This window comes from Plasmodium berghei (genome assembly GCF_900002375.2).
Source record: "Plasmodium berghei ANKA genome assembly, chromosome: 9".
Taxonomy (NCBI): Eukaryota; Apicomplexa; class Aconoidasida; order Haemosporida; family Plasmodiidae; genus Plasmodium; species Plasmodium berghei.
Window position 1 is genome coordinate 664,008 of NC_036167.2, and position 15,598 is coordinate 679,605.

At 22.4% G+C, this 15,598-nt stretch overlaps 5 protein-coding genes and 2 non-coding genes across 7 annotated transcripts; 1 reads left to right on the plus strand and 6 right to left on the minus strand.

The window, feature by feature from the left end:
• Nucleotides 1–44: 44 nt before the first annotated feature.
• On the minus strand, nt 45–2,915 carry PBANKA_0917700 (methyltransferase, putative; the record flags this gene model as incomplete). The annotated part of the gene is made up of 6 exons (XM_034564764.1): nt 45–183; nt 281–352; nt 461–553; nt 640–711; nt 842–943; nt 1,117–2,915. 6 exons carry the CDS (start codon nt 2,913–2,915, stop codon nt 45–47), a joined length of 2,277 nt encoding a protein of 758 aa, XP_034421528.1.
• Nucleotides 2,916–3,354: 439 nt separating this feature from the next.
• On the minus strand, nt 3,355–7,207 carry PBANKA_0917800 (conserved oligomeric Golgi complex subunit 2, putative; the record flags this gene model as incomplete). Its single annotated transcript, XM_034564765.1, has 7 exons — nt 3,355–3,498; nt 3,774–3,821; nt 3,933–4,010; nt 4,131–4,193; nt 4,403–4,489; nt 4,605–5,999; nt 6,188–7,207. The coding sequence occupies 7 exons, from the start codon at nt 7,205–7,207 to the stop codon at nt 3,355–3,357; spliced, it is 2,835 nt and encodes a 944-aa protein (XP_034421529.1).
• A 1,124-nt stretch (nt 7,208–8,331) lies between these two features.
• On the minus strand, nt 8,332–9,687 carry PBANKA_0917900 (26S protease regulatory subunit 6A, putative; the record flags this gene model as incomplete). The annotated part of the gene is made up of 1 exon (XM_034564766.1): nt 8,332–9,687. The coding sequence occupies one exon, from the start codon at nt 9,685–9,687 to the stop codon at nt 8,332–8,334; it is 1,356 nt and encodes a 451-aa protein (XP_034421530.1).
• Nucleotides 9,688–11,724: 2,037 nt separating this feature from the next.
• Nucleotides 11,725–11,830, minus strand: PBANKA_0917980. Its single transcript, XR_002688167.1, has one exon. It is a non-coding gene; the product is annotated as a small nucleolar RNA snoR14a (small nucleolar RNA).
• Nucleotides 11,831–11,980: 150 nt separating this feature from the next.
• Nucleotides 11,981–12,075, minus strand: PBANKA_0917990. Its single transcript, XR_002688168.1, has one exon. It is a non-coding gene; the product is annotated as a small nucleolar RNA snoR13 (small nucleolar RNA).
• Nucleotides 12,076–12,240: 165 nt separating this feature from the next.
• On the minus strand, nt 12,241–13,188 carry PBANKA_0918000 (60S acidic ribosomal protein P0, putative; the record flags this gene model as incomplete). The annotated part of the gene is made up of 1 exon (XM_034564767.1): nt 12,241–13,188. The coding sequence occupies one exon, from the start codon at nt 13,186–13,188 to the stop codon at nt 12,241–12,243; it is 948 nt and encodes a 315-aa protein (XP_034421531.1).
• A 2,139-nt stretch (nt 13,189–15,327) lies between these two features.
• PBANKA_0918100 (60S ribosomal protein L38, putative) lies at nt 15,328–15,573 on the plus strand (the record flags this gene model as incomplete). Its single annotated transcript, XM_034564768.1, has 1 exon — nt 15,328–15,573. One exon carries the CDS (start codon nt 15,328–15,330, stop codon nt 15,571–15,573), a length of 246 nt encoding a protein of 81 aa, XP_034421532.1.
• Nucleotides 15,574–15,598: the final 25 nt, after the last annotated feature.

The window sequence follows — 15,598 nt, forward strand, 5'->3', positions numbered from 1 at the left end:
TGCAATTTCTTCACTTCTTTCCATTTTGCAATTACCGCTTAATACTAATACGATTTAAATCCTCTAAGATCCAACTGATTGTTGTTAAAAAATAAGATAGCATGTTTTTCTATGGTAATAGACTGATTTACATATTTGATTAAATGGGTATTCTTTAACCCTTGGCAAATAAGATATCGTATTCTGTAACAAAATAAAACAAATGTGTGTTAATAATATGGAAATAAAAATCCAAGTATAAATTTATGTATACAGAAATATGAGTTCAGTTTAAAATTACCGAATTAAATCGATTAGTAATTTTATTTTTTTCCCAACTCGTCTTTTTTCTTTATTTGCGCAAGAAGCGTATCTATAAAAAATAAAAAATTAAAATTGTAAAAATAAAAAATTAAAGTTGTAAAAATAAAAAATTAAAATTGTAAAAATAAAAAAAGAAAAAGTTTTATTTTGATCTCACCCCGATATATGATGAATAATATGCTGAAAATATTTTGTATCAATTTTAAGGTCTTTTAAATATTTGATCCCTAAAATTTTATCAATTTCACATCTGCATTAAAATCCCCAAATAAAGAAAATACATATAAAGAAAATCACAAATGAGTATACTGTTTCTTTTACATTATTTGCACTTACTTATGATGACAACATGTGGATATGATAAAATAATTTTCTGTGGAATTGCTTTTAATATTATTTATTAACATCCTGATAAATATATAAAATAGTAGATGTATATACAGCATTAATGATAAAATAAAGAATATTTAACAAAAAAAATATATGGAAATATAATCGATTTTTTTATTTTTATTTTTATATAATTTATTTGACAAACCTTAGAGCTAAATCTGTCCCATTCCCACACAAATGTTTTGTTAAAAATGAAATGCTTTGACATTTAAAATCCCCACAAAACAATTCCATATTATTATATACCCTAATAATATAAGAAAAAATAATTTTGAATATATAAAATAAATGTTAATATAAACAGAAATAAAATATTCATATATTGAAATGAGAGCAGATAAAAAATATATTTTACATCGATATTGTGTCAAACATTTTTCTTACAAAAATTGAATTATATTTTTTTTTTTTTTTTCAAACCTGAAAATATTGTTATTTCCTTGTGAAAGAAATGATAATAACTTTTGAACATGGACATCAAAATACTGCTCTATAAAATTTAGATTTTTTATTAAAATATTGTCTGAATGTATGAAATGTGTTTTAGTAATAGATATAGTTTCTTCATTTTTTATGTCAATAACTTTTGTTTGTTCGTTTTGTCCAATATCTATCATGCTTAAATTTTTCTCAGATTTTGAATTTTCTACAAACTCAGGTTTATTGATTCTTTTATACACACCATTGTAATAATAATATTGAATTATATCTGGAACTATGTATCGAGTTTCTTTTTCTTGATTTTTATTTTTCAAAAAATTTATAAGCCGGAATAAATTAAAATCACCAACATCTGATTTTATTCTTATAATATTTTGAATACCATTTTCCATTTCCATAAAAATTCCTTTTTTTTCTTTTTTATTTCTATACGCTTCTCTTTCTATAATCAAAATTTTGCATTTATTTTTTTTGTGATTTTGAGAATGGATTCTACTGGATCGTTTGGTGTTATTTAATTGGGAAGTTGATTGGACAGTTGATTGGACAGTTGGATCTGAAACTCCAGGTGTCTGAACAGAATTATCGGATATTTTTTTAGTAGAATCAAAAGAGCTTTGATAAAGTTTCTTAAAATATAATTCTAAAATATTTACTAAGTTGTTCATAATAAAATGAACCCATCGAGTTGTACTTCCCTTTCCGGCCCCTAACTCTATAAACAAATTTGTTTGAATATTTTCCTGATTATAAAATATATCTCTGTTATTAATTAAGGATTCAAAATGATCATAAAATGATTTGTTAAAATATAAAAAGATAAATACTATATTAATATTTTGTATATCATGTTTATTTATATTTTTCAAAAGAAAGTGGATAGATTTATGTAAAGATGAATCCTCTTCTTTTTTTTTACCAAATAAATTATTATTTTTAATTCTTTTTTTAATACTTGTTTTACAACATAAATATATAGATAAATAAATAACTAAGCTAAATATTTCATCTTTGTTGTATATTCTAGTATAATCTTTTCCATTATTTTCAGATGGAAGCATGCCTTCTTTTACATCTTCTAAAAATATAGCCGTGTTTATGAAATTTACAATTCTTTTACATATTTCATAATTATGAATACTTGTTATATATTTCAAGCTTAAAATGGGTTGCATATAACCCTTTGGTAAATCGAATGGTTCGCCATTTCTTTTGTCTGATTCGTCATTATAAATTAACGATAGGCCTCGTGCTTTTACGATTTGATTATTTATATTTTCAATATAATAATTTAAAAAATTTTCTATATATTCTAAACTTATATTATGTGAATCATTTAATTTTTCCAAATTTATTTTTTTTTTAATTTTTTTTAAAGATTCATTATCTTGTATTTTCACCAATAAACCTTCACTACCATATTTTAAAAACCATTTTAATAATATTTCATATTTTAATTTTATAAATAATTCATATGTATTTATATTTATATCTTTTTTTATAAGTATATCTAATATTATATCATTGAAAAACTTGTAATATTCATATAGCACATTTTCTATTTCTGTATATAATATAAAACTCTTTTCTCTATTTTCATTAATTTTTTCTGTTAATCCATATATACTATCATTTATATGAGGAAAATAAAATGGACTGTAATGATAATATAAATTTTTTAAGAACAATGGGCATTTTTTAAGATGTTTAACGATTTCTTTGTTATTTTTTATTTCCTTTGTAAAAAATTTATTTTCAAGAGGGCATATGCATTGCATTATTTTCTATAATATTTTTTAATTCTGATTTATATTATAAAATTGAAAGTATAAGGATGTACATCAAATTTGTACTACAAATATGTAGATCTATATCCGCATCTTATAGGTCTTTATTTTTTTTCTTTTATTTCAGTCGCAATTTAATTGAAAATACACTATTATCTGTGCTGAATTGAGTATAGAGAAAAAAAAATTAAAATAACACTGTGGTAAGCTAACATTAAATTCGTGAAAATTTAAATATCTTATTATTATCCTTTTTAAAAAAGGTTTATTTAAAAATGCTAGAAATAGAGTTGTAAAAAATAAAAAATACTGAAATTAAAACAATTATATTAAAAAAATAGCTAAATGAAATAGCGAAAAAAAAAAAAAAAAAAAAAATTATGCAATATATGCAAAACAAATGTATTTGATGTGGATGTTTTCTACATATTTATTTTTCTTTTCCTTGAGTTTGTGATATTTTAATTTCCTTATTCAGTGTTTCGAAATAATTTACCAACTTATTCATACTTGCATTTGTATTTTTGTTTATTTTAAAATTATTATTACAAATTTCTTCATAATGACGAACATCCTATTAAACAAAAAATAATTATAAAATGAAAAATTTGATTTAAAGGATTATAAAAGTATGGACATATTATAAATATAACGAGAAAATTATTTTTCCATAACTGAGTATAAAATATCTCTATACAAAAATTGTATATTTTGTGTAGGTTTTTTTCTCATTTTAAACAAATCTCACTATATAACTAAACATAAACATAAACACAAACATATATACTATTACTTATTTTCTATTTTTATTATTTGTATAAAATATAATGCATTATGAACATATATTACCAAAAATAATTGTCTCTGTATTTTTTCCTCATATGGTATGTCGCCACTCTGCATTTAAAAAAAAATAAAAAAATAAAAATTCCCAATTTGACATGTTAACTATATTATATATAACGGATAATTAAAGGGTACACAAAAAATGACATTTATTTATATTACATTTATAGCATCATATAAGTTCAACTTTATAATTTTCTTATTTTCCTCACAAATTTTGACGTCAAGTATTGTCTTAATCTAAGAAAAAAAAATATTATATTATGAACGAATTAAATTAACTTAATAATTTTCAAGCAAACTAATGATATAAAATTTTAGTAAAAAATAAAAAAAAATCGAACACTTCTTTTATTATACCTTTTCAAGGTAATATATATTTATTTTGTCAACGATTTTTGATATAATATCTTCAATTATAACCTTTAAATGGATTAAGAAAAAAATAAAAATGTATATCAAATTAAATACAATTGTAGTATTTTTCATATCCCAATATTTGCATACACTTATTCCAACTCGTGTAATTGTATCATTATTTATAAAACTCACAACACATTTGAAAACGCGTAATGACAAATGCAATTTTGTAAAATATATACACACACAGTTATATATAATTTTAATATTACATTCTCAATTGTATCGCTGTAAAAACTTTTGAAAGACATTAAGGGAAGAACAATCTTGTCAATATTATCACTTGGCTTTTCAGGGGCCTATAAATAAAGAAAAATTTCAAAATTTTCAAAAATTAGACATAAATATAAACCAGCTTATCATGTGTAATCAGTTATATAAGAAATGCCATAAAGGTTTTTTTTTTTATAATACCCGTTTATTTGTCATTTTGTAAATAGGTAAAATTGAATGTAAATAAACTAAAAAGCTAGAACATATTTCAAACATTTTATTAATAAAGAATTCTTGAAAATTGTTTTGTGTATTTTCAACAATTTTTGATAATGTTAATAAAAATCCATTTATACAATTTATATCATTAATTATTTTTTTACTATTATTTTTTTTATATATGTATAAATCTTGTTTAATTTTTTTTTTTTTTTTTTTTAAAATATTTTTATTATCATGACCCAATGTATGCAAAATATCTATATTATTCAAATTCTCTTTGGCTAGTTGTGAAAAATCGACATCCTCATCACTTTCGCTACTACTATCGTTACATTCATCCATTATTCCGTTCAATTGTTTGTCTTTGATTTTATTTTCATTAAAATTGTTTATCATATTATGTCCTGTATTTAATTTGTTTTCTTCATTACAATTTTCAATTTTATTCAAAAGATCTACATTTTTATTATCTAAGGGGGAACATAAGTTCTCAAAATCACCATCTATATTATAATCATATTCATAATATGCATTTGAATAGTCAGTTAAAATTTTTGTAAATATCCAAATAGATATATCCCCAATATTAGGCGGTACATAAAATTTATTGTTTTCATCGATAAAATGATTTATTTCGCAATGTGTTTTGAGCATATTTCTAAGAGATAAAAAATCTGATAAAAAAAAACCTATGCTATTATATGTTAATGTTGGGCTCCAATTGGGTCCATTAAGTTTATCAGCTCCCAATACAATTTCAGTGGTAATACTCCCATGTTTGCAATTCGAATTGTTTAAAAATGATATGAAGGTTTTCACATTGTTAATATACGATTTAAAGTGGTTAAGAATAAAACGCAAATAAATTTTTAGAGAAAATGATATATAATATTTATCTGTAAAAAGTATTTTAAAAATTTTAATCAAATTAATAGTTTCTTTTAGCCAATAAAACTTATTATCAAATTTATACTTTTTATCAAATAAAATAATATTTTTAAAGCTTCCATTGATTTTATTTTCTAATATATTTAATATATATTTTTCATATGCTTCTCTTTCAAAATTTGTTAAAAAATCATTTATCACTTTTTCAAGCATGAACTGCTCATATTTATTTCTCTTATTTTTTATATCGTTTAAAAAATTTAATGTTTTTATATAATTTTCAATAAACACATCACAATATCTTAATAAAAATATATCATTAAAATGTGTTTTTATAATTTCTAGTATTTTTTCTACAATTCCTTTTCTGAAAAAGTTTATACTTTGATCTATTTCATCGAGACGGCTGCTTATTTCGTTAACAAACTTGTTGTCAATAATTTTAATTTTTATATATTCCAAAAATTTATCATATGTAGAAAAATCCTGAAATAGAAAGTGAATACAACGATGATAAATATAATATATGCGTGTGTAGAAAATTTGTTATTTTTGTAAACTAGCCATCTGAACTAGCCACTATTGTCAGTAAAAAAAAAAAATAGCTATAAAAAACTGAGCAAATAAAAAAAAATTATTAGCATGCAAGGAAAAAAGCAACTCTATAAACTTACTGTGTGAACAAAAAATATATCCTGGAATTGGCGAATAAAAATATCAAAAGAATTCAGCAAATAGTATGAACTTAATATGTGATTAATGGATTGATTAAAAAAAAAGTCTTCTTCAAAATTTTGAATTATCACATTTTTTGCGATTTTAAAAAAGACAAAAGAAATTTGTTCTAACAACTTCACAATTTGATTATTGATATTTATCAAATAATTGTTTAAATATTGAAAAGAATAATTTTGAGTTATATTTACTATTTTGTCTGGGCAATTGGATAAGGTTCCATATTTTAGAATTAGTATATTCATATCATCCATTGTATTAGCTATTTTTTTTATTCGTTTATAATTATTGTATAACATTGCTTTAATTTTCCAAATTCCTTTTGCTAAATTTATTATTTTTTCACTAAGGTAGTAAATCATATAAGAATTATTATTTTTTTCACTTTTTAGTAAATTGTTATTAATTTCATTTGTATTTTGTTCTATACCCCTTTTAAAATTCACAAGTTGTATATATAAGTTTAATTTTTCAAAAGTATATATGCATGCTTGTAGCTTATTTAATAATTGTTCGATTTCTAGATTGTACTTTAATATGTGTCTAATATAAAATATATTTATTTTATTCATAAATATATTATTCCTATTTTTATTTATTTTATTTATTTCGTTTAATAATTTTTTTACATACATATTTGATATATTTATTTCTTTTTTTAAAACGGGGATAATGTTTTCAATATTATGTAAATGTGAAGGTAATAACATAAACTCTTGACTATTATTATTTAAAATTTTTATTACATCATTATTAATTGTTTTTTTCATTATTTCTAAATCATTTTTTATTTCTTCTATAGGTTTGTATTTACAACATTGTATTACATAATCCATTGAATTACTCATAATCTTTACAATATTTTCACTTTTACTCAATTCATGTTTCGTATAAATTCGGTATTCTAGATTCAATTCATTTTCATTCTTCACTTTCATATCCTCTTTTTCCGTTATCATGGTGTTAAATACTTGTACAGACATTATAAATATTTATATAATTTATTATCACAAAAAGAGCTTCTTTGACATTTGCAAGCTTCTTACTTTTTCCAAATAAAACTTTTTTTTACCTGCCTAATTATGTTTGTGCAGAAATATACTTCTTTCTTTCTTTCTTTCTTTCTTTCTTTCTTTCTTTTTTTTTTTTGTTTTATTCTTTTTTATGACATGTAGTTACCTCTCCCTTTCTTTAGCTAACGCTTCAATTTTCACAAAAACGGGGAAAGCTTTTTATTTTTATCAAAAAAAAAGTACAGAAAAAAAAATGAAATAACTTATATGATGGGACAAAAAAATATATATCGAAAACGATACAAACGGTTATCTATTTTCCTTTCTAGTTACTCGTATAATACATCATATATTTGACAAAATTGACTTATAAAAATATGATTATTTTTTGTTTTAATTTTTATTATAGTTATGTATGCATATGTGAATATATATATTTTTTTCTTTTATCTGTTGCTTTTTACCAAAACATACATGTGTTTTTTTAAAAATACAATACTTTTGGTCCTTTTGAAAAAAAAAAAATATAAAATAAAAATATACATGTACATTAGTACAAAGATTTGTAAAAGCGTTATTTCATATATAGCAATAACGTCAATAAAATGTTTAAAAATAAAAAATTAAAATTAATTTAATTTGCTAAGGATATTTTTAAGGAATAAAGTAAGGAAAAATAAATATAAAAAATAGTGTATAGTGTACTTAATAATAAAGTAAGAAAAAAAAAAGAAAAAATATAAGCATATAAATAATTACTTAATAAGATAAAAAAAAAAATATATATGTATAAAATGTGCAATGCATATTTGTGAAAAATTCCCTCAACAAAATATATTTTTCATAATAATGCTATGCAAATATCGCACAATTTAAAGAATAAACTAGTGGAAAAAAAAGAGAGTATTTACATCCAAACAGTGTTAATGAAAATCTACATTTATTTTTACAACCTCACAAACATAGTTTTATATTGTTGTATATATCTATACATACTACTTCCCCCACCACCACCTATTATCACGGATTGTGTATTTTTCAATAAATATACATATAAGTTTTTTGGGAATTTAGGTAAAATAATTAAGTGTGCTTTTCTTTTTGGATAAAACTGAAGTAATACCTTCAATAAAATCTTCATGATCTATTTCAGTTGCACCCCTTCTCAAAGCTATCATTCCTGCTTCGACACAAACAGCTTTTAATTGTGCACCATTAAAATCGTCAGTAGACCTGGCTAGTTCTTCAAAATTAACATCTTTATGTACATTCATTTTTCTTGAATGTATTTGTAAAATCCTAGCTCTAGATTCTTCATTTGGATGTGGTAATTCGATTTTTCTATCTAATCGTCCTGATCTTAATAATGCGGGATCTAAAGTATCGGGTCTATTAGTCGCTGCAATAACTTTAACAGTTTCATCTGTACTAAAACCATCTAATTGATTTAGAAGTTCTAACATAGTTCTTTGTACTTCTCTATCCCCTGATAGTTCACTATCAAATCTTTTTGTTCCAATTGCATCTAATTCATCTATAAAAATAATAGCAGGTGCTTTTTCTTTTGCTAAATTAAAAGCATCTCTCACCATTTTTGCACCATCACCAATAAACATTTGAACTAATTGGGGTCCAGCTAATTTTAAAAAAGTTGCATTTGTTTGAGATGCACAAGCTCTTGCTAATAAAGTTTTTCCTGTTCCTGGTGGTCCATGCATTAAAACCCCTTTAGGAGGTTTTATTCCGATTTTTTCAAACTTTTCTTTATGTAACATAGGTAAAACAATGGCTTCCACTAAATCTTCAATTTGTTTATCTAATCCACCAATATCTGAATAATCTTCAGTTGGCTTTTCTATAACTTCCATAGCTTTAACTCTATTATCATATTCAGGAGGTAATTTATCAATTATTAAATAACTATCTTTATTTACACCAACTAAATCTCCCGGTTTTAATTCAGATGCTTCGATAAGGCCAGGAACAGGAAGAAATATAGTTTGCCTTGTTGATGTTTTTATTACCATACATTTTCCTCTTTTTTCATCATCAATATCACGAAAACCTTCTTCAGGGATATTCTTTGATATATTTCCATAAATATTATTATTAGTAATGTTAGGATTATCATATAAATCATATTCATCTTTGGGTTCTTGTTCATCTTCTTCATCTTGTAAATCTAAAGATTCAACAACATTAGCAACTAAATATGGAAGCATTTTATTTAAATGTATTTTTTCAACATTATCTTTTATTTTTTCTTGTATATTTTTATATTCATTTTTTAATCGTGTATGTTCATTTTTTAAGATTTTTATTTCTGTATCAATTAGGCTAATTCTGGTTCGTATTTCTGGGTTTGATAATACTTCTATTTCTTCTACATTTACTTGTTCATTTTCAAATATATTTTCTACATTCATTTTTTGTGCTTAAAAATTTATTGATTTTAAAAGAAAGTTGGAGGTAAATCTGAGAAATATTTTCTCTAAAACAATATTTCTCTAAAAAAAAATTTAACTTTATCGTAGAAAACAAAGCGAAGCTTGTTATTATTTTCTTATAATATATCGCACATTGAATATGTGTATTGTTATTTATGTGGGGAATTGATAATTGATTGGGGGAATGAATGAAAAGGTATGTTCAGTTTGGATATACAATTAAATAATTGTCACGTATTTTATTTATTTGTGAAAATTGTTTATCAAAAAAAGGAATACATATAATAGAAAATAGTTAATTAGGAATGACCGGGAAAATCATAGTAGTCAAATTTTCTTCACATTATGGCTTGTTCAAACATTTTTTATTTCAAATCTTTCTCATCAACTATTTGAGAAAATGGTGAGCTGAAAAAAAAGTTGAAAATGGGGAATGAGGAAAATGAAACAAGTAAGGAAATACTATTCTTAAATTTGTATAAAATAAAATAATTTATACAAATAATAATTACAATAGAAATTAAAATAATAGAAAATATATGATATATAAAAAAAAATAAAAGGAAATTATTTCACCAAAAAAAAATTATAATTTTAAATAATTATTTTTTAATTTCTTACTAGTTTTGTAAATATGTGTATATATATATTTATGTTGTAACGAATATATAATCATAATCACTTGGCTCTTTCTACCTTTTTACAAAATATATCATAAAAAATTATATGATTATATAATCTCATATATATTTATATCAAAATCTTACTACACAAATATCATTAAGTTTGTACTTACAATATATAAATAAAAAAAATATGTATATATATAATATATATATATTATATAATATGCGCATGAGCATATGCGGAATATCGTGTATGTATAATATATGTAGATATATACACATATAAATGATAATATATTGTTTTGATGGATAATCTCAAAACTATAAAATATTTGCTTATACCTTTTTATTCCTTCTAATTTTTTATTTTAATCGTTCTATTATATTTCAATATTAAAAAAAAAAAAAACAAAAAAAAAACAAAAAAAAAACAAATAATAAAAATAAGGTAGTAAAATAGCAAAGCATATATAAGTAAATAAATAAATGGGGTAAACTCTTTTATCAATAACGCATATTTAAATAAAAAAATTTGGGAGACTTTTTTTGATTTTTCTTTTATAATTTCCGAATATTTATTTACTTTTTCAAAATAAAATGCACACAGTAAATAATGTACTTGTATACAAACGTGCATAAATTTATTCCTAAAACCAGTTAAATATTGTTGCGCATTTTAACCAAACAATAAAAATAAAAAGTACATACTATATCTATAATAGTTAAAACTTTCTATATATAGCTTTTCATAACTCGTATGAATATACTATTTTTTATATTTTAGGACAAAATTTTAGTGTTAAAAAAATAAGCATTAAAAAATAGCAAACTTCAAACGGTATTAAATATTTATATCTTTTTCCCTTTTTAAGTATATATATATAATGTTCTATTTTTTATTAATAATGTAAAAGGAATTATTATAATCAGTTATCAGTTTAATTGCATGTTTTTTTTGTTTTTTAATTATAGAAAATAAAACATAGTTAACATATATATGCATATAAAATGTGTATATATATATATATATATATATATATATATATATATGCCAATGTATTACACAAGTATGAATATGCATCATACGCACAACTAAAGCTAAACTAACTTTTTATCACAACATATGCGTTACAATGTAATTAATTCTTTCCCTTTAGCAACATAGAAACTCAAAAACGCTATATCTAAAAGTATATACATAATATATAATACACAAATCCGGCATGTTTGTAATTATCCCTAATCATATTTTTTAGCAATTCATAATCATCTTCTATAATAAATAAAATTACTCCCCTACCTAAAAATTTTTAAATATAAAATATGACATACTTTACTGAACTCTTATTTATCAAATCATAAAAAATAAATATGTTTTGTGTTATATAACAACATTTTTTGTGTCAGACATCTAAGTGAAGGCTACGTGAAAAAACTTCATAGAGTTGTTTAACTCTCAACTGCGAACATTGAGATATTTTATCATCATTCACAAAAAATTTATTAATTTTGTAAAAAAAGAAACACAATGGATATATATTTATAAATATATATATTGGACCCATTCGTTTTATTTTTTACAAACATTTTACAATTTGGTTTAAAAAATAATATACATAGATAGATGCATATGTATGTATGCTTTGTCTGTCAGACATCTAAGTGAAGGCTACGTGAAAAAACTTCATAGAGTTGTTTAACTCTCAACTGCGAACATTGAGATATTTTATCATCATTCAGAAGGAGCATACTTATCAGCATATCCATATATATATATACATGTACAAATTTTGGTAGGTATAAAAAATGTACTTACATTTGTTGATGTTCCAATAGGGTATATATTATCATTGAATGGATTTATTTAATATTATATATATTTTTTGCCTATCTAATCAATAATATATTAATCAAACATTCCAAATCCCATGAATCCATCTTCCTCTTCTTCTTCTTCTTCTTCTTTTTTAGCTGCTTCTTTTTCGGGTTCATCTTTTTGAGCGCTTGAAGCAGCAACAGGTGCAGCAGCATAAGCTTGTGGGTTTTCAACCATATCTTTTATTTTTTTCATCAACGGGAATGTATAATCTGTATCTATTACCAATGATACGATATTCTTAAAGGCTTCAACAAATACATGAGGATATGAAGCTTCAGTGATTATACCAACAGATCTAGATAATGCAGCCACATTAGCTACACCTTTTGAAAATTTTTCTAAAATATCTTCTTCAGTTATATCTAAAACTTTTGCATCATAAATAACACCATCATCATATACTGTTCGAACATCAACACCATATGAAAATGGTTTCATATTAAATTTTTGTAAAAGTGTGGCGGATGATGCTGATACCTTTTCCCCTTGTTTAATCAAATGGACATTTTCTTGTATTTCAATTTGTCCTTTAACAATTTTTGTTGATATACCAAGAGATTGAAAAAATGATGTATGTGATGGATCCATACCTGTTGGTCCAGGTGGAATAAAAACATCAATTGGGGCTATAACACCTAACCTAGCTGGGGCAGGTGATTTATTTTGAAGAATAATATTTCTAACTTCAGATAAATCATCTTTACAAAAAACAAAACCCATATTTAATTTTACTAATGGTAATAACTTTTCTATTTGTGGTACTGCTTGTAGATTTTTTTTTAATGCTGTTCTTATTCTTGTATTTTTTCCCATTAAAATTGTTGCTTTTCCTCTCAAACTTTGGCGAACACTAGCCATTTGATCTGACCCGACATTGTCTACATGAACAATTAATATTTTATTATATTGTTGGATCAAGGAACTCAATTTGTCCATATAAATTTGCTTCTTTTGTGCCTTCGATAACTTTGCCATTTTGTTATATTATTTGGTGTATAAGATTCAAGGAGGTATGAGATAAATGCGTATTTTATATATTATAAAAATTAAATATTTTACAATCGTAAATGTAAAATTTTTTTTTCTGATTTTATGGAGACTGGCAGTACAACTAATGTCTGACAATCAATTTAACCTGAGAAAAAAAATAGCAAAATTTGTTATATTAAAATCTAAAAATATATATCCATAATTTATGAGCAAGTCATATAAATATGTAAAATCCACGCCAAAATAAACATCCATAAATATTCTCTCAATTTGTACTAATATGCATTGCACACAAATATAAGAAGCTCCTATTCAATCGGCACATATCAGTATACATGTTTATAATGCATAGATATAATATTATTATGAAAATATACAAATGTATATATATATATATGACTAACAAAAACCTTTATATAACTCAATATTATTTAATTATTTTTATTAGTAAATATAACATGCAATATAAACAATGTACAATTCAGAAAATTATAGCAAATATATAATAAAAGAATGTAAAATTATTTAATATTATTGCGTGTTCAGGTAAATTTGGCATAAGCAATACACTGGAAAAAAGGGTATACAAATTACAAAGATAAAAACAAGTTTATAAAATACAAATTGTTAATAACATATTGAAAAATAAAATAAATTTCTTATTAAGTATTTTTTTAGCCAAAAAGGTAAATAAATATTATGTAAACAATAAATTTTAAATAATTAGTATACTTGCTAAACAAATATGAAAAGATAGGAAATAAATTTTAGTAATAACTTTTTGTATGAACAGTAAGGATAAAAGTTGTGTCACAACACTTAAACAACAGTCCTCATTCATACAAACGTTATATAAATAAATTTTATTTAAAAGAATAAATAATGATAAAAATATATATGTAATAAAGGAAGTATGCAAGTATATATGTCTACAGAGTACTTTATATACATACACGATGGGCATATATATAATATGTTGGTATAACTTATATATTACTTGCGTAGTATACTATATACAATCTATACACAACAAAGAACAATTATACTACATAAAATATAATGTAGCATGTTTTATTTAAAAAACAAATATAACACAAAAGTTGATAAATTCAAATTTATTGTTTTGTTTTTTTTCTTACCATAAATTAAATGCTTGAATTTAAAAAGATAAAATTTCCAAAAATGGAAAAAAAAATAAAATAAATTATGTTTATAAAAAATAAATAAAAATATAAATTAAATATAAATTAAAATTAAAATTATATTTGTTTATTTAAAAAAAAGAAAGAAAAAAAGATACACTTTAAAATTCACTTTATTTGTTTTCATTTTAATTTATAGATTGGCAATATATTTTTTTTCAAGCTATATAGCTTGTAGTGGAAAAGGGGGACCCCCTTATATAATTTTTAATGCAGCTTGCATATTTTAAGGGACTATAATATAATAAATAATGCATATTATCATCATCATATATTTTTTTATATAATTATATTACAGAATATAAGAAGAATTAAGAAAAAAAAAAAAAAAAAAAAAGCGGATTCGTTCATTATATAATAATCTCACCACAAATAATATTAGTTTTATTCCGGTATTCCTTTTGCATATATTATTATTTATATTTATTGTACATATATGCATACCCATATCACCATTTTCTTATATATAATCAAGCATACACAAAAAAATATTATAATATATATATATATATATATATTATATAGCGGCTTCCCAAAATGCGTATGTAAAGTTAAGAAAATTATGTATACTTAAGCATGCAAATGTTCATTTTCCCATAGCAATTTTCAAATATATCCGCCCCAACAGTTATAATAACGTATATTTATATTAACATATATTTATGCTAATATATATATGGAAACAATATGACTACTGATAGATTAAAAAAAATTCTCAATTTTTTGCTTTAATATTTATTAGTAGATATAATAAAAACAATACGTTTTCCAAATAATATTTTTATATTTTTTTCTTAAAAAAATTCATAAATATAAATTAGCAAATTTTATTATTTTATATAATAACACAAAATAATAATCCTTATTTAGGTTAAATTTATCCAAATTATATTTAATTATATTTCCAAATAAATTTTACAAAATGCCAAAACAAATTCACGATATTCGTAAATTTTTGAAGATAAGCAAAAAGCCTGATACCACAGCTGTTATTATTGTAAAAAAAAAAAATAAAACAAAGAAAAATAAAATAATAACAAAATTAAAATTGAGAACAAAAAAATGTTTATATACAATGGTTTTTAATGATCGTACTAAAGCCGAAAGAATTGAAAGTTCTTTGCTACCAAGTCTTAAAAGAATTTATTACCCACAAAAAAAAAAGTAAAACCAGTTAAAAAATAAAAAAGGAT